The 19197-nt window shown below is 45.0% G+C and overlaps 1 protein-coding gene across 4 annotated transcripts in view; it reads right to left on the reverse strand.

Annotated features, from left to right (window-relative positions):
- Nucleotides 1-19197, reverse strand: part of GLB1 (galactosidase beta 1) — a 139881-nt gene that overhangs the window by 93232 nt on the left and 27452 nt on the right. For 3 of the 4 annotated variants that reach the window (XM_055383408.2, XM_004033810.5, XM_063703673.1), the window contains exons 3-9: nucleotides 17698-17848; nucleotides 17106-17166; nucleotides 14337-14431; nucleotides 6992-7172; nucleotides 2414-2472; nucleotides 809-930; nucleotides 684-724 (exon numbers count right to left, since the gene is read on the reverse strand). In XM_055383408.2, the coding sequence (XP_055239383.2) occupies nucleotides 684-724; nucleotides 809-930; nucleotides 2414-2472; nucleotides 6992-7172; nucleotides 14337-14431; nucleotides 17106-17166; nucleotides 17698-17848 (710 nt within the window). The remainder of the gene's footprint in view (nucleotides 1-683; nucleotides 725-808; nucleotides 931-2413; nucleotides 2473-6991; nucleotides 7173-14336; nucleotides 14432-17105; nucleotides 17167-17697; nucleotides 17849-19197) is intronic. The other variant, XM_004033811.5, reaches the window with a different exon arrangement.

A 19197-nucleotide genomic window follows, 5' to 3' on the forward strand; every position in this document is an offset into this window, starting at 1 on the left:
TACTAAAAATACAAAAACAAAAATTAGCTGGGCGTGGTGGCGGGTGCCTGTAGTCCCAGCTACTCTGGAGGCTGTGGTGGGAGAATGATGTGAACCCGGGAGGCAGAGCTTGCAGTGAGCCAAGATTTGCACCACTGCACTCCAGCCTGGGCGACAGAGCGAGACTCCGTCTCAAAAAAAAAAAAAAAAAAAAAGTAAGAAATACTATTTTTTAAAATTACGTAAGTAATCCTTACATGTTAGAAAATTTAGGGCCAGGCATGGTGGCTCACGCCTGTAATCCTAGCATTTTGGGAGGCCAAAGTGGGAGGATCACTTGAGGTCAAGAGTTCAAGACCAGCCTGGCCAACATGGTGAAACCCCGTCTCTACTAAAAATGCAAAAACTTAGCCAGGCATGGTGGTGCATGCCTGTAATCCCATAATCCCAGCTACTTGGAAGCTGAGGCAGGAGGATCCCTTGAACCTGGGAGGTGGAGGCCGCAGTGAGTTGAGATTGTACCACTGCACTCCAGCCTGGGTGACAGAGTGAGACTGTCTACAAAAAGAAAAAGAAAAAAAAAGAAAATTTAGGAGAGGATAAACAAAAAAAGAAAATAAAACTGCCTGTGGGCACACCCCTCCCCAAATTAATCAACAGAAACATTCTAGCATAAGTTTCTACAGATATTAAAGTGCTCTTACCATTCCAATAGGCAAAATTGGTCCCACCTATAAACATGTACCTACAAGGAAACAAAAGAACACGGTACTTCACTGTGAGCCCATGGCTACTGAGGGCACCCTCCCCTCAGGCAATGAACACTCACAAGTTCACACTCGCCCCACGGGCAAGTATATCATAGAGGGAGGAAGCCACTGCTTCGGTCTTGATTGTGGAGTGAGGTTGGCCCCAGTGATCTAGCCAGCCAGTATAGAATTCAGAATTGATCTAAAACAAAAAAAGAACGTAGCCCTTAGGATAGACTTATGACCTTCCAATGCCAGGGCTTCCCTGCAATGCCCCATCTATGACAGGTGTAAAGGGGGTTTACATGCTGACATACACTGCTTAACCCAGAGCCGCCCCCCAATGAGCACTTCCAATACCAGCAATGCGTATGTTCAGTCCTCAGGTTCTAACCTAAAGTAGATCTCATCTTATACAATGCAAGTATTCCTGAAAAGTGGTGCCTACATGAAAATTTAGATAGCTGATCCCCTGTTTAAACACAGTAGGAAAGTCTTGTTGGGCAAAGAAACTAGGTAGCAAAATATTTTTATAGAATAACAGCTCCAGGCCGGGCGCAGTGGCTCATGCCTGTAATCTCAGTACTTTGGGAGGCCAAGGTGGGCGGATCACAAGGTCTAGAGATTGAGACCCTCCTGGCCAACATGGTGAAACCCCATCTCAACTAAAAATACAAACATTAGCTGGGCGTCATGGTGCGCCCCTGTAGTCCCAGCTATCAGGAGGCTGAGGCAGGAGAATCGCTTGAACCCGAGAGGTGGAGAATGCTGAGATCGCGCCACTGTACTACAGTCTGGCAACATAGTGAGACTCCATTTAAAAATAAATAAATAAATAAATAACAGCTCCAAATTCAACCTTTGTATGAATCCGGATTTTCAGATCTCAGGTTGATTTATAACAAGGAAGACTTGTCCCAGTATTCTGCAAAGCAGGCCTCAAACACTTCATGTTTTTCTTGGGCATTGCCCTGCCAAGCCTTGGTCTAGAGAACAAAAAAGAAGTCTGGACCTTCTTGTGCGGACTTCTTGTTTTAGGTTCCAGGAAATAGCTCCACCCAAAGTCTATGAATGCAGGGTCTGCATTGCTCACTAAGCAGAGACTAGACTCAGAAAAGGCTGTTTTATAAATCAGGCTTGTACACAGGTGGGGCAGTCTGACCTAGTGCAGAGAAGGCACAGGATATTAACCCCTTAAACTGGGCTGAGTGACAATGAGACTAGCAACTTCAGCCAAAGACGGGAAGAATGGAGAGAGAAGGATTGATAGATTGTTGACACCCACCTGCAGCTTGCCAACCATCCCGGCCTAGCCACACACTGGCTATATGACCCTGGCAAGTGACATAGGTTCCCTGAGCCTCAATAAAAATGGAGACAATAAGACCACTTATGAGAGTTGCCCTGAGGACCAGATGAGACCAGGATGCAGGAGCACAGAACCTGATGTGTAACAGGCCATTCATGTTGGTCCCCAGTCTGTTCCACCCCAGTGCAGGAGCTCAATTTCAAATAGAAACACTGTTTCTGCTGTCATTCACATGTCCAGAATGGCTATGACTCCACAATCCCATTAGCTGCTGACTCCAGAGCCAAAAACATCAAGGGCCTACTGCCCAGTTTCAGCAGCATGTAACTTTTCTCTCTTAACAGCTGCAAACACACACCTCACCCTCGATTCTTACCAAGGGTCCTTTGGGCTCACACTTCCTCTGGCTTAGGAAAGCATCTGTGATGTTGCTGCCTGAAAATTGTAAGAGGGAGAAGGTAGGTCAGTCGTGGAAATGACAAGAAGTTAAATAACAAGAGCCCTTCATGGTACTCGGGCCTGAAGCCCTGCTACAGTCAGAATGTTGGTATCCCCCCAAAATTCTCATGTTGGAACTTAACACCCAAGATGATAGTATTAACAGGTGAGGCCACTGGAAGTGATTAAGTCATAAGGGCTCCACCTTCATGAATGGGATTAGTGCCCCTATAAAAACAGACTCCAGCCTGGCATGGTGGAGACCACCTGGCCAACATGGTGAAACCCCATCTCTACTAAAAATATAAAAATTAGCCAGGTATGGTGGCACACACTTGTAATCCCAGCTACTCAGGAGGCTGAGGCAGGAGAATTGCTTGAACCCGGGAGGTGGAGGTTGCAGTGAGCCGAGATCGTGCCACTGCACTCCAGCCTGGGCAACAGAGTGAGACTCCATCTCAAAAATATTTTTTTAATTTAAATAAATAAATAAATAAATAAAAAGAGGCTCAACGGAGCTTCCTGACCATGTGAGGGCACAGCAAGAAGGCACGGCACCATTTTTGAAGCAGAGAGCAAGCCCTTGCCAGACACTGAATCTGTTGGCATCTTAATTTTGGACTTCACCACCTCTAGAACTGTGAGCAATAAATTTCTTTTGTTTATAAATTACCCAGTCTAAGATATTTTGTTATAGCAGCCCACACTGACTAAGACAGGCCCCTTACCCTTCCCACACCCCATGGGCCTGGAATACTTCCAAGCTAGCTTCTGATTGGACCCATTTGAGGATGTGTGTGGACCAGAGAACATTGCTTCCTCTCTGAGGAGGTCCCCGTGGCCTTTCCTGTCTGCACAAGAGTTCCCTTCACAGGCCTGTCTTCTTTATCTGTGTTTCCCCAGGGCCTGGACCCATATCTTGTGGGCTTATCTCTTCACAAGAACATCTGGTTGACCTGGATGCACCCCACAGGATGAGCCTGGTTTGAAGATACTTACAGCCTCAATAACACCGTACACATGATACTACCACAAATATTTGCCAGTTAATTAAGAAATCAAAGGGATGTGGGGGCTCTAATTGTGTTTACCCCTGAATAATGGAATATACTCTGGATTCTAATTTGTACATCAGCCATTCCAAACCACTTGCTCTCAAGTTTTCCTCATGAAATGTCCCATTAGGGGTGTCTTGTCTTGCCTCTCGTGTCTTCTATTTTCCCTTCCTCCTCTAAAACAAAAAATAATTTCTCCACAGAGAAGGAATGGGCTGCCAAACACTGGGGAAAGAGGAAGCATGAGCAGTGTCCACACCAACCCGAGCAGAGAATGCCCTGGCCCCACACTTCACAACCCAGTTCCCACAGCAGGTATCCCAGGGTGGACGTGGCCCCAGCCAAGACCCTCTGATAACCACTTGCTCTGAGATGGGCCTTTGGCTTCTCTGTAAGGCCAGCTTTCAGGACAGAATATGCTGATCGAGAAAGAGCAGAATCTCATTGGCTGTCTTTCTCACTATTAAGCATTAGGTGGCATTCAGCTCTTTAAACACTGTTCTCATGAGACACATCGGGCAATGCCCCTCTCCCACACAAAGCAATGAAGCTGGCAAAAGCCTCAGACTGGAGGGCCCATCTGCCCCAGGCACCCTGGCCTTGTGGTTGTCTATTCTCCAACCCCTAGCAGTGACAGTCACACTGTCACCTCACATACAAATTATGCTTAAAACACAATCATAATCACCTTCAATTTGTTCCTCCCAACCGAAAAATGCCGTGCTTTTTCATCGCTGTGATGAGAAGCCTGGCCAAAGCAGGAGGAAACCGGCATGTCACTTCCTCTGCAGCGCTTTGTATTATGTTGGTGCAAAAGTAATTGTGGTTTTTGTCATGGTTTTCTTTTTTTTTTCTTTTTTTTTTTTTGAGATGGAGTTTCGCTCTGTTGCCCAGGCTGGAGTGTAGTGGCGCGATCTCAGCTCACTGCAACCTCCGGCTCCCGGGTTCAAGCAATTCTCCTGCCTCAGCCACCTGAGTAGCTGGGATTACAGAAGTGCGCCACCACGATTTTTGTACCAGCTAATTTTTATATCTTTAGTGGAGATGGGGTTTCACCATGTTGGCCAGGCTGGTCTCAAACTCCTGAACTCATGATCCGCCTGCCTTGGCCTCCCAAACTGCTGGGATTACAGGTAGGAGGCACTGTGCTGGGCCCGTTTTTTTTTTTTTTTTAAAAGGCAAAAACTGCAATCACTTTTGCACCAACCTAACGGATGAGTCCTTTTATCACCAAATGCTCTCGAAACACTCTATTCACTTAAGGTCAGTTCTTTTCTGTTCTTCTCTTTTTTGATAAGGTAGAAGAACCTCTTAAAAAATGTGACTACAGACCAGGCGCGGTGGCTCACGCCTGTAATCCCAACACTTTGGGAGGCCGAGGCAGGCAGATCATGTGAGGTCAGGAGTTTGAAACCAGCCTGGCCAACATGGTGAAACCCTGTCTCTACTAAAAATACAAAAATTAGCCAGGCGTGGTGGCAGGTGCCTGTAATCCCAGCTACTTGGGAGACTGAGGTAGGAGAATGCTTGAACCCGGGAGGCAGAGGTTGCAGTGAGCCAGGATCATGTCATTGCACTCCAGCCTGGGCAACAAGAGCGAAACTCCACCTCAGAAAAAAAAAAAAAAAAAAAAAAAGGCAACACCAGGCTAATTTCCTCATTTCAGTCTTCTGTACATCCCTCTCAAGAGAGGCAAACATTGGCTGTGCAATGCGCATGAAGTGCCTTTTACCTCAGAGGGGAGAACATCAGGGTCTTTATGCTACTCAAGGAACTTGTCTTTTTTGTGTGTGTGTATCTTTTTTTTTTTTTTTGAGACAGGGTCTTGCTCTGTTGCCCAGGTTGGGGTGCAGTGGCACAATCACAGCTCACCGCAGCCTTGAACTCGTGGGCTCAAGTGATCTTCCCACCTCATCCTCCCTAGTAGCTAGGACTACAGGCACTTGCCACCATGCCTAGCCTGTAACTTTTTATTCCGCAGTGATTTCAAACTTACAGAATGTTGTCAAAAAAACTCTCCTATTCCCTTCACCTAGATTTCCCAATTGTTAGCATTTTACTAGATATACACTATCAGTTTCTCTATAAAAATATACATTTTTCTGAGCCATCTGAGAATAAATTGCAGATGTGATGGCCCTTTATCCCTAAATACTTCAGTGTTCATTCTCTCAGAACAAAGGCATTCTTTAAATAAACACAATATACTTCTAAAAATCAGGAAATTACACTGATACAATACTCTTATCTAATCTACAGACTTTATTCAAAGATTGCAATTTCTCAATAATGTCTTTCATAGCCACACACACAAAAAAAGTCCAGTCAGACATTTAGCTGTTGATATGGTTTGGATCTGTGTTAGATCTGTGTCCCCACCAAATCTCATGTCGAACTATAATCCCCAGTGTTGGAGGTAGGGCCTGGTGGCAGGCGACTGGATCATGGGGGCAAAGTGCTTGTGAATGGGTTAGCACCATCCCCTCAGTGCTATTCTCCTGATAGTGAGTGAATGAGTTATGAGATCTGGTTGTTTAAAAGTGTGTAGCACTTCCCTTCCTATCTCTTCCTCCTGCTCTGTCCATGTAAGACGTGCCTGCTTTCCCTTTGCCTTCTGCCATGATTTTAAGTTTCCTAAGGCCTCCCCAGAAGCTGTTGCCACCAGGCTTCCTATACAGCCTGTGAGTCAATTAAACCTCTTTTCTTTGTAAATTACCCAGTCTCTGGTATTTATTTAGGGCAGTGCAAGAATGGACAAATACAGCTGTCATATCCTTTATGAAAGCCGCTCTCCTAAATGAAGTCTCTCTTAATATTACTTATGGCCAGAAGCATCCTAACCACATTGCCCACCCATCTGTAACTTTCACTTGCAGCATCTCCACAGTTTACACAGCACTGTGTAAGGAATCTGGCATAGCCTTTGTAGCATCTGCCAAACCACCTCCAGCCCTGACAGTTCAGTGTTCTAAGTTATGCAGAAAGATAACAAAGCGTAAGGTAAGTTCCCAGCCAGTGGCTGACCTCAAGGTTGGCTACAGCCAAGGCATAGCCCCGAGTGTCCTGCCAAGGTGGGAGGACAGGGAGGGCAGAAAGAGCAGAGAAGCGCACCCCAGACACAGCCTAAAAGGTGACTGCCTCAAGGTAGAGCTTCTCACAGCTGGAGCTGCCCACCTGCTTCTTCATCTTGGGTGGGCCAGCCTAGCCCCTGAGACAGCAGTACTCCATGTTCCAGGCTAGCTCCACCAGTGCTGAAAATGCAGCTACCCTGGAAGCTCTTGGCCTACAGATAACCCTCTGTTACTGAGGGGTGCAAGTATTCTATTCTACCTGTTCCTTGAAAAATGAAAACATGAAAAATCTCAATCTGCCCATGACACTTAAAACAACAGCTGCCCAGAGCAACTGACTGAGTAAAAAGCTGATTTTAAGCTGCAATTTCTGTTACTAAAAACACCAACCTGTTCCAAAGTCCACCGTGGTGTAGAGGCCCTGCAGGGCCCCACATTTCAGGAATGTTTTATGTGCTCCATCAGTGGTAAACAGAACCACATCATCCCCCAGATGGCGGCGAAAGCGCTTCTGCAGGAAGCGCAGGTAGTCAAAATCACAGGCAAAGTAGCTGCCATATTCATTTTCAACCTGTGAGTGAAAAAAGAGCAGGGAAAAATGAGGAGATCCTAATGTAGCCGCCCTAATGCAAGCTTTTGTGTGGGAAAATATCTGAGCATCTGCTAAGATGACAAGGCTTAATGACTGCCGGAAAAATTTCCTTCACTCAGACCTCAAAACTGACTAAAAGAAAAAACACCAACGATTCACCATAAAAGTTTACCTCCTATTAACCCTCTCCCACCACTGAGAAATAAGAAAAACAAAAAAAACACCAAACTGGTGTTCAGATTGTAGTGGTATTCTTCCCTAGAATAGAAAGTAGATACTTTAAACATCACATAAATAATACCTTCCCATGGTAGAAATGCTAGAAAAATGAAAAGAAAACAGGAAAAGTATCCATTAATTCCATTGCCCAGAGATAATCACTGCAAGCATTTTAGTATACAGCCGTCTAGATTTACACAGACCCACACACTCTCCAAATATACACAAATAATATACAGCAGTGTTTTCTTTCCTCAAAACTGGCATATTATACACACCAGTTGTAATTGTGTTTTCCCTTAATATACTATGCAAAATCTCCATGGCAATAAGAAGGGTGAATGCCAGGGACAGACACAGCATGTTTATTTGACCTGCTGTCACACACACACCGGTGTTCAGTTTGTGCTCAATAACATCGGTGGTTCTCAACCAGGAGCTCTTTAGCCCCACAGGGGACATGTGGCTATGTCTGGAAATGTTTGAGGTTGTCATACCTCGGCGGACATGCTCATGGCATCCAGTGGGTAGAGGCCCAGCGATGCTGCCAGACATCCCACAGTGCACAGGGAAGCCCCACAATGAAGAATTATCAGGTGCAACATGGCAATAGTGCTGAGGGTGGGGTCCCTGCTCTGAAGCATGCATTCCCAGTGAGGTGGGTAGCATCCCCAAGGGAGTAAAAATTGATGCTTTGGGGATAAAAAAAATTATTCCTTATTTATATAAAACATATATATACACACACACTCACAGAGCAAATAAACCAATATACAATATCTCAGGTAATAAAATTTCATGGTGGAGGGGAGAAGGCAATTAGAAAAAAAGTTTAAAAGGGATCCTTGGGAGCAATGATGAAAAAATCAGGTTAAGAAACATTGCTCTAAAGCAATAAAACAAATGAACTTCAGCTCTACCCAATACACCAAAGAATCTTAGGAATAAAATGTGAAGTGAAAGAAGCATGACACTGAAAAATACATACAGTACAATCCCCTTTAGAGAAAATTCAAAACAATCAAAACCAAACTATAAAGTCTGAGTACACACATAGGTGGTAAAAGTATAAAGAAAAGCAGAAAACTGATGGTCATAAGCATCAGGACAGTGGGACGAAATGGTGTATGATCAACAAGGACACCTGGGAAGCTTCTAGGGCACTGGCCACGTGCTGTCTCCTGACCTTGGTTGGTGTTTATGTGGGTGTTCACACCATAGTGATTCATCATACTGCACATTTACGTATGTATGCTATATTTCATTTATAAAAAATTAAAAAATACCCAACCATAAAATTTTAACATGCACATAATACAAAAATATTTGTGATCCTGGGAATACATGATCTTTAAATGTAAGCACAAGAAACTGTGAGTCCCAGAAAAGAGGTGCTTAGCCTGAGTGCCTGGGAGAGATTGTTAGGGAAGGTTCCTTGGAGAGACAGCCCGAGGTAGCTCTAGAAAAAAAGGCTCTGAACTTGGGAAGGGAATGGGTAGAAGATATTCCTACATATTTGACATCACCAACAGCTCAATTTCATCCACGTGCAGAGTTGGAGAGTGGGAGAAGAATGGTGAGTGACAAAAATGAATTAAATGCTGCCGTCATTATCTGCACAGTCCTGCCTCCCACATGGTTTCATGAATGATCCTTCTCTCAGAGAGGATCCCTCTGGCAATACTTTCAGATTTGGGGTTCAAGAAGTAAAACAGACTGTAGCACGCATGCCCAGGACAGAGACTTCACTGGTCATGAAACCATCCTGGAAGAGGAAGTATTTGCTGCTTACAAGAGTAGAAAACTCCCATTGATGAGTTCCATGAAAGTTCCTTTTGCAATAATTTAGATAAATGCTAAGAAAAGCTTTGTAAATACTGGCAAGGTTCTTTTCTCCTCCTTTATAAGTGCTACTTACATGACTGTGTCTCCTTTTTATCATCTGGCTGTCAAGAAATTCAGAGCTAAAGATCTTAAAAGTTAGCTCCAGCAAGTAAATGGTCTCACAGCCTCTGTACCTCATGTTCTCTTTCGCCCACCCCCATGCCACAACCCAACCTTGGTTTTCTTATCATCTTGCTTTTCCAGGTCTTATTTATCCATTATCATCATTGTATCATATACTCTAAAATAAACAGGCTTGTAAAAAATGCGTACACATAATTTGGTTAGGTTTTGAGAGAGCGAGAAAAGCACAATTGCGAGGCAGCTTAGAGTTCGAGTCACGGGCACGGCTGGCAAAGGCCCAACTGTCTACATGCAAATCTGAGCTCTGCCACTTCCTACCCATGGGACTCCACCTGTAAAGTGTACCTAACTCGATGGGTTATCATGAGGATTAACTGAGTCAATACATGACTAGAACTTTGCACAGATCTGGCATCTAGTAAGTGCTCAAAATGTTAGCAGCTAAGACTCTACTCAAGTTCTATGTTACTACCAATTAGGAAAAAAAAAGGTGGGTGAAGGCTGGGGGTGGGTGAGACACACAAATGAAAAGGCTTGAAAAACCCATAGAAAAAGTCATGGCTAGGTTCAGAGGAACACTGATGTTTCTAGAGCAGGAGTCAACAAACTTTTTAAATAAAACACCAGGCTGGGCGTGGTGGCTCACGCCTGTAATCCTAGTACTTTGGGAGGCTGAGGCGGGTGGATCACTTGAGGTCAGGAGTTTGAAACCAGCCTGGCCAACATGGTGAAACCCCATCTCTACTAAAAATACAAAAAAAATTAGCCAGGCATGATGGCAGGTGCCTGTAATCCCAGCTATTTGAGAGGCTCAGGTGCGAGAATTGCTTGAACCCGGGAGGCAGAGGTTGCCATGAGCAGAGATTGCGCCACTGGATTCCAGCCTGGGTGACAGAGAAAACAAACAAACAAACAAAAAACCACCAGAGAGTAAATATTTTAGGTGTTGCAGCCATAGAGGTCTCCATCTCAACTACTCAACTCTGCCACTATAGTACAAAAGCGGCCACAGATGATATATAAACAGTGTGGCGATTCCAATATACTTTTACTTACAAAAAAATGTAGGTGGCAGCCATAATTTGCAGGTCTTTGTTTTAGAGTAACTGTCTCCATTCTGTAAGCTCCTTAAGCACCAGAGACTTTTAAAGATGTTGATCTTCCAAACAGTCATAAATAGGCTTATTACCTCATGATGAATGCCCTGTTAATTGGATGAAGTTAAGTTGTAGGTGGAAGGTCGTCCACTCCTAATTATTTTCACCTTGGATATTATCAATGGCTTTAGTTTTTTCAGGTAGAAACTGAGATAAACATCCACATATGCAAACCATCATAGGTGGCACTGGCTCAGCTAATCCCCCCAAAAGAGAAACATCTGCATATCTGACTGAATCATGACGATGAATAAAGGCACAGACCTGGCTTCCTGTATCTGTAACACAACAGTGTTGAGGGCCCTAAATGTTCTCAGACAGGGATTTGAGCCTTCTGGTCTGACTCATTTTTACCCTGGCTGCAAACACGTAGCTCCTCCCTGGCCATCTCAAACTCTGAGCACTGAGAGAGAAAACCAGCATCAAGAATTGAGGAAAGCCACCATTTTCTACCCTTCAACATGAATTAAGACAGAGACAGAAATCAGCTTTTACAGAAATCTTTATTTTTTTGAGACAGAGTCTCACTTTCTTGCCCAGGCTGGAGTGCAGTGAGTGGTGTGATCATGGCTCACCACAGCCCCAACCTCCAGGCTCAAGTGATCCTCCAGCCTCTGCCCCCTGAATGGCTGGGAACACAGGTGCATGGCAGCATACTCAGCTAATTTTTAAATTTTTTGTAGAGATGGAGTTTCACTATGTTGCCCAGGCTGGTCTTGAACTCCTGGGCTCAAGAGATCCTCCTGCCTCGGCCTCCCAAAGTGCTGGGATTACGGACATTGAGCCATCAGCCTTGGCCCTTCTACAGAAATCTTTACACATAGAAATACTGTTTACAGGCCTGGCACAGTGGCTTATGGCTTTCATCCCAGCACTTTGGGAAGCTGAGGTGGGCGGATCATGAGGTCAAGAGATTGAGACCATCCTGACCAACATGGTGAAACCTCATCTCTACTAAAAATACACAAAATTAGCTGGCGTGGTTGCCCACACCTGTAGTCCCAGCTACTCAGGAGGCTGAGGCAGGAGGATCACTTGAACCCAGGAGGTGGAGGTTACAGTGAGCCGAGATCTCATCACTGCACTCAGCCTGGTGACAGAGCGAGACTCTGTCTCAAAAAACAAAAACAATAACAACAACGAAAAGAATTACTGTCTACAAATCCCCCGGTTCCTTCTTATCAAAGCAATCAGCTTCTATTCCATTCCAGAGCCGTTCGGTGGGTATGTGATGTGCACAAATGCATGATGTGCCCTCATGGCTACCAGGCAGAGGCGTGGAGGGCCAGGAGACTAGAGACACAGTGTGTCAGGGATGAAACTGCTCCCACATGTGCTTCACAAAAGGAGGCGCCAGTGACGGTTCTGAAAGTCCTACGGAAGCCAATATGTCAACTGGGATGGCTTCCAGACAGAAGGAACACATATAGGAACTGTGCGTCAGAAGGTAAGTAGGACAACCATGAAAGATGATGAAAGAATTTTGAACGATATGAAAAAATGCTCATGACAAAGAATGAAGCAAAAAAAGCCACACAGAAAATAGGTCACACAGAATGAACTTACTCTGTAAGAAAGAAGAAAAAAAAGGCATAAAAAATATTCAAGGAAACTCCCAAAATGCGAAGAGCTTTGCTATGGCTCCTGAGATTTGAGTAACAATTATGTTTTTTCTGCTTTCTTATGTCTATACTTGTTTATTTTGTAAACAAGGGGCAAAAATGATTAGTGGGATTCAAGCATGTGGAGATGGGAAGGGGAGAGGAGGAGGAGGAGGGGGACAGAGTCACCTGGCAAGACCCAGGGTCAAGTTAAAGTCATCTGAGGTTGCTAGGGATGGACACAAGAAGAAATATCTCCACAACAGTCAACTTCATTCTCCTTTGCAGAATTAATACTTGATTATACTTTTCGTGGCATTTCCAAAACCAAAAGGGGCAGAAAAGTTGTGAGCAGAAATTGAAAGTGATTCAAGGAGAAGCAGAGACTGAAAAAAAGAGGGCACCAAAAGAGGGTTTGCACCTGAGGCCAGAAGAAAGGAAGACGACACAGCCATGCAGAGCAAAGACGCACCCAAGTTTCAGACTTGATATCTTCATGTAGGAAAATGTGGTTCCTATTAGCTTAACCAGTACAGACTCAAGATGGTAAAAACTAGGGGCACGTGGGGCGACTCACACATCCCTCTGTGAGCAGCAACCTGTCCTCTCTCAAGAAGACATCTCCTCCCACCACAAAGCCTCAGAACGGACACCCTGGCCAGTGCAGCCCTCTCAGCACCTCTGTCCACCTACACCTGAAAGGCAAGGCAGTGCCCACGCTCCCACCCTACTATGATCCATCCCCACAAGCTGCCTATAGTACTGTTCATAAGAAGGAAGCCTGGCCCACACTCCCCTAGGGAGTGCCACTTTGCATCCCTGGGATGTCCAGGATGCAGCCACTTTTACATAACTTTACTCTTTTCCATAAAAGCATCCTTGGTCATAGCCGGGCACGGTGGCTCACGCCTGTAATCCCATCACTTTGGGAGGCTGAGGTGGGTGAATCACCTGAGGTCAGGAGTTTGAGACCAGCCTGGTCAACATGGTGAAACCCTGTCTCTACTAAAAATACAAAAACATAGCCAGGCATCATGGTGCATGCCTGTAATGCCAGCTACTTAGGAGGCTGACACAGGAGGGTCGCCTGAACCTGGGAGGCAGAGGTTGCAGTGAGCCAAGATTGTGCCACTGCATTCCAGCCTGGGCGACAGAGCGAGACTCTGTCTCCAAAAAAAAAAAAAAAAAAAAAAAAACCTTTACTCTTTTCCATAAGAGCATCCTTGGTCATAGCTGGGCACGGTGGCTCACGCCTGTAATCCCAGCACTTTGGAAGGCCAAGGAGGGCAGATCACCTGAGGTCAGGAGTTTGAGACCAGCCTGGCCAACATGGTGAAACCCCGTCTCTACTAAAAATATAAAAATTAGCCAGGCATGGTGGCATGCACCTGTAATCCCAGCTACATGGGAGGCTGAGGTGGGAGAATTGCCTGAACTCAGAAGGCAGAGGTTGCAGTAAGCTGAGATTGCCCCACTGCACTCCAGCCTGGGCAACGGAATGAGACTCTCTCTCAAAAAAAAAAAAAAAAAAAAAGACCATCCGTGGCATCCTTGGTCAATGTCCAATGAACATGGTTTTATGTTTCACCTAAGTAATTTTACCAACACCAAAAACTGTTAAAGTTCAATGTACCCCACAGTATATTAGTCCTTGCAGAGCCAAGAACACATAGAAGAAGGAGAATGGGGCAGGAAGCAAGAGAGGAAACATAACAGCCAGCCCCAATTGACCACATCCTTTTCCATTCCAGGGTTATCTGACTGTCAAGGCAGTGCCGATACCAAAGTGTTTCAGTCCACGCTGCATGCCTGCTGCCAGAAAACAATATTGCAGAAGAAACAGAGAGACAAACTCTGGGATCCACAGAATTAGGGTGCTATCCTAATTCTGCCACCTGCTGGCTGGGTGACCTTGGCCAAGTCACTTAACCTTTTCAAACTTCCTCACTGAAAAAAGAAGGTAGTTGGAAGAATTGAATAGCATTTACAAGGCACCCAGCACAAAGCCTGCCACATAGCAGGCATTCAAAAATGGCAATGCCTTCCCAAATGCAATTGAACTAAAAGCACTATCTGTGGCATTACCTCTTAAAGAAACAGACCTATGAGGCTCATGTCTGCATCACTTCTATCATTTATGTAATGTAGATGGATGGGAACCCCTCCCCCAATCCATCCGTGCTCAACTCCAGGGTTACCTGCACTGTTATAACTGGCCCTCCATTCTGATAGAGGAGAGGCTTCATCTTGGGCAGAAGGACTCCCAACCACTTGTCCACAGCTGCCAGGTAATCTGGAAAACAAGAAAAGTTTAACACAAGCTTGTCCAACCCCAGCCTGTAAGCCACATGCAGCCCAGGATGGCTTTGAATGTGGCCCAACACAAATTCGTAAACTTTTTAAAAACATTCTGAGTTTTCTGGCTGGGTGCGGTGGCTCACGCCTGTAATCCCAGCACTTTGGGATGAGGCAGGCAGATCACCAGATGTCGGGAGTTCGAGACCAGCCTGACCAACATGGAGAAACCCCATCTCTACTAAAAATGCAAAATTAGCCAGGCGTGGTGGCGCATGCCTGTAATCCCAGCTACTTGGGAGGCTGAGGCAGGAGAATTGCTTGAACCCAGGGGGCGGAGGTTGCGGTGAGCCAAGATCGCACCATTGCACTCCAGCCTGGGCAACAAGAGTGAAACTCTGTCTCAAAAAAAAAAAAAAAAATTATGATTTAGTACAAAGAGACACCAGTGCAGCCTTATTACACCAGGGCTGGCAGCAGAGATCAGGGTATACAGGACTCGACAAGTACCTTCTGAAGTAAAAGTCTCATAAAAGTTGTCCTGCATGTAGTTGTCTCCTCAGCTGAGCTCCTCAGGGGACGAGGACCAGTGTGCCTGTATCCATCTGCTATGGTTGGAATGTTTGTCCCTCTGAAACTCATGTTGAAATCGAATCCCCAGTGTGGTAGTATTGAGAGGTGGGGCCTTTAAGAGGTGTTGGGTCATGAGGGCTCAGCCCTCATAAGTAGATCAATCCACTCATGGATTAATAGATTAATAGGTTAATGGATTCATGGGTCATCATGGGAATGGGACTGGTGGCTTTATAAGAAGAGGGAGAGAGATCTGAGCTAGGACACTCAGCCCTCTCACCATGTGATGCCCTGTGCCCCCTCAGGACTCTGCAGAGTCCCCACCAGCAAGAAGGCCCTCACCAGATACAGCCCCTCCACCTTGAACTTCTTGGCCTCCATAACTGTAGGAAATAAATGCTTTTCTTTATAAATTACTCAGTTTCAGGTATTCTGTTACAAGCAACAGAAAACAGACTAAGACCATCCTTGCCATAGGACACAAAGCCTGGAGCATAAAACATATCCAAGCAATGTTTGCTGAATGAAGAAAAGAGTGACTGAACAGTGTATCCTCTTCTCAGTCACAGGAAGGCTTTTTTTCTGTATAAAATGAAGTTCTAATAAATTATATATTTATATTGTCAAATAGGAATAATAAATGTACATGCCACATAAAGTTGGCATAAAGATTAAATGAGTTACCACAGTGAAAACACCAATAATATGCTAAGCGTGCAAAACATGAAGGTACTGGAGTAAGACAAAGAAAAAAACTATCATTTACACATTGCTCTGTAAAAGTGGCCAGAAAATAGAAGGCACTGCATCTACTAAGCAATCCAATGACACCATCCCAGAAACTGTCATTTTGTTTTTATTTCTTTCTTTTTTTTTTTTTTCTTGAGACAGAGTTTCGCTCTTGTTGCCCAGGCAGGAATGCAATGGCGCAATCTGGGCTCACTGCAACCTCTGCCTCCCAGCTTCAAGCAATTCTCCTGCCTCAGCCTCCCGAGTAGCTGGGATTACAGGCATGCACCACCACACTCAGCTAATTTTGTATTTTTTAGTAGAGACAGGGTTTCTTCATGTTGGTCAGGCTGGTCTCGAACTCCTGACCTCAGGTGATCCACTCACCTCGGCCTCCCAAAGTGCTGGGATTACAGGCATGAGCCACTACGCCCGACCTTATTTCTTTTTTTGAGACAAAGTCCCTCTCTGTTGCCCAGGACGGAGTGCAGTGGTACAATCATGGCTCACTGCAGTCTCAACCTCCCAGGCTCAAGCAATCCTCCCACCTCAGCCTCCCGGACTACAGGCATGTGCCAGCACACCTGGCTAATTTTTAAATTTTTTATAGAGATACGGTCTCGCTATGTTACCTAGGCTGGTATCAAACTCCTGGGCACAAGCACTCCCACCACTTTGGCCTCCCAAAGTGCTGAGATTACAAGTGTGAGTCACCATGCCTGACTTGTCATTTTGATTAGCGAGGTGCTATCATTGGCTGTGGAATATGCTAAGTAAATATGAAGAGAAAGCATTGAAGTCAGTTGGTCAACCGCAAACAGGGTTCAATGCCAATTCAAAGAATTACCAGTTTATCAGTAAGATCTGGTTAAGTAGTTCAAAGCCTAATTTCCTAGAGGTTTAGTTTGTTGCTATGCACTGGTCAGTGATAAACACTCAGACTTTCACTAAACTTTCAAAAGTACTTGTGCAGAGGTACCACAGCCTTCAAAATACCTCCCCCTTTTGATATAAATTGTTGAAGCTTTTTTGTTTGTTTGTTTTGAGACAGAGTCACGCTTTGTCACCCAGGCTATAGTGCATTGATACGATCTCAGTTCACTGCAACTTCCGCCTCCGGGGTTCAAGCAATCCTCCTGCCTCAGCCTCCTGAGTAGCTGGGATTACAGGCGCCCACCACCATGCCCAGCTAATTTTTTGTGTTTTTAGTAGGGGCGAGGTTTTGCCATTTTGGCCAGCCTGGTCTCGAACTCCCAACCTCAGGTAATCCACCCGCCTCAGCCTCCCAAAGTGTCAGGATTACAGGCGTGAGCCACCGCACCTAGGCTGAAGCTTTTATAAATCTTCTCAAGACATCTGTAACAACCTACCTGGATCGGAGGAGCGGAGAAGAATAGACTCTTTCTCTAGCAGCCAAGCAGGTAATCCTCCCTAGTTCAGGGAAAACAAGCCATTATAATGTCCGTTCCGTGAAGGGTGCTCAGAGGAGATAGAAATTACTATTAGTAGTTATGGAAAAGAATAAAAGCTTCAAGGGACGAGGGGTATTTGAGCTGGGCTTTTTGGTTTATAACTTGCAGAGAAATTAGAAATTGGAATGTAGGACAATTAAGATCACTCTGCATGAATGCAATGTTTTAAGGACCAAAGCCCTTTTCATAAAGATTTTTCAATTTAATTTCACAAATACCCTGTGAGGTAGATAGAGAAGACACCATTAACTGCTTCTTACAGATGAGCAAGCTGAGCTATGTGAGTGACCACCAAGAGGAGAGCCCATGCCCTGACCCTGGCCTGTTTCTCTCTGCCTGGGCACCTTGCCAAGGTAAAAGACACCTGTGCTGGGTACAGTCCCAGGCCCCATGCTCTCTGGAATGCAGGTCTGCTTTAATTCCCTTTGCCCCAGAGCTGCTGCCTGCCAGCTCACACACACCAGGTAGAGCCCAGTCTAGCCACACTCACCATTTCCCACTCTGCACAGATGTAGGGCCCGGGCCTCAGGATAACCAGCAGTCCCAGCTCATGAGCCAGCTGAAGAAAATATTCCACATCATGGTCCTCAGAAAACTGGTACTGTCCTGGCCAGGGCTCATGAAAGTTCCAGGGCACATACCTGCCAAGACACACACAGCCCCTTCCTGGATACTTGGCAGAGTCAAGAAGAAGGAAGGGTGGGGAAAGGGCCTCATTAGGACTATTGCTAACACATGGATAAGAGGGAGAAGGCGCTTTGGAAGAAAAATTATCCAAGGCTGGGCACAGTGGCTCAGGCCTCTAATCCCAGCACTCTGGGAAGCCACGGTGGGCGGATGGCTTGAGCCCAGGAGTTTGACACCAGCCTGGGCAACATGGTGAAACCCTGTCTCTACAAAAAACACAAAAAAATTAGCCAGGGTGTGTGCCTGTGGTCCCAGTTACCCTGGAGGCTTGAGGTGGAGGTTTGCTTAAGCTAGGGAGGTTGAAGCTGCAGTGAGCTGTGATTGTGCCACTGCACTCCAGACTGGATGACAGAGTGAGACCCTGTGTCAAAATAAAGAAAGAAAAGAAAAGAAAAATTATCCAGAATTTGGATATAAGGCAAAAGGGTGACTGCATTTCCTTTCCATGTTATAATGGAGGACTGTCCAATGGGCCCACTGAGGCTTCTTTCATTCTCCAGGGGAAATATTTTGTTTGACTTACTATTTACTATTGATTAAGGGAAGAACTTTGAAGTTACAGATTAATTTGTAGATTATTGCCTGGGAGAGAAACAAATGATTGTCATACAGAGAAGACAACTCCAAAGGTTACTCTCTCATTCATTGCCCTTTATGATACTAACCAGTTTTATCTCTAAAGATAACTTTATTTGAACATGCCTTTCTTGACTGACTGTAAACCTTCCTTCCTCAAATTCTCCTTTGAATTAGCTTTACCATCTAGCTAGTTTCCTCAGTAATAAGTTAAATAAATTTTTAAAAACTTTTATTTTAGGTTCAGGGGTACATGTGCAGGTTTGTTATACAGGTAAATCGCATGTCATGGGGGTTTGGTGTACAGATTATTTAGTCACCCAGATAATCTGCCTAGTACACCATAGGGGTATTCACCCTCCTCCCACCCTCCACCCTCAAGTAGGCCCCATTGTCTGTTGTTCCCTTCTTTGTGTCCATATGTACTCGATGTTTAGCTACCACTTATAAGTGAGAACATGTGGTATTTGGTTTTCTGTCCCTGTGTTTGCTCAGGATAATAGCCTCCAGCTGCATCCAGTTTGCTGTAAAGGACATGATCTCATTCTTTTTTGTGATTTTTGTAGTATTCCATGGTGTATATGTACCACATTTTCTTTATCCAGTTAAATAAATTTCTGACATATGTCCATTATATACTTGTTTGTAAGTCAGGTTTTTAGCTTTTTATAATTATATTTTGCATAAATAATTGAATTGAGGTGCTCTGTGGAAGGGGAAAGAGCTC

The sequence above is a fragment of the Gorilla gorilla genome, chromosome 2 (assembly GCF_029281585.2).
Source record: "Gorilla gorilla gorilla isolate KB3781 chromosome 2, NHGRI_mGorGor1-v2.1_pri, whole genome shotgun sequence".
Classification (NCBI taxonomy): domain Eukaryota; kingdom Metazoa; phylum Chordata; class Mammalia; order Primates; family Hominidae; genus Gorilla; species Gorilla gorilla.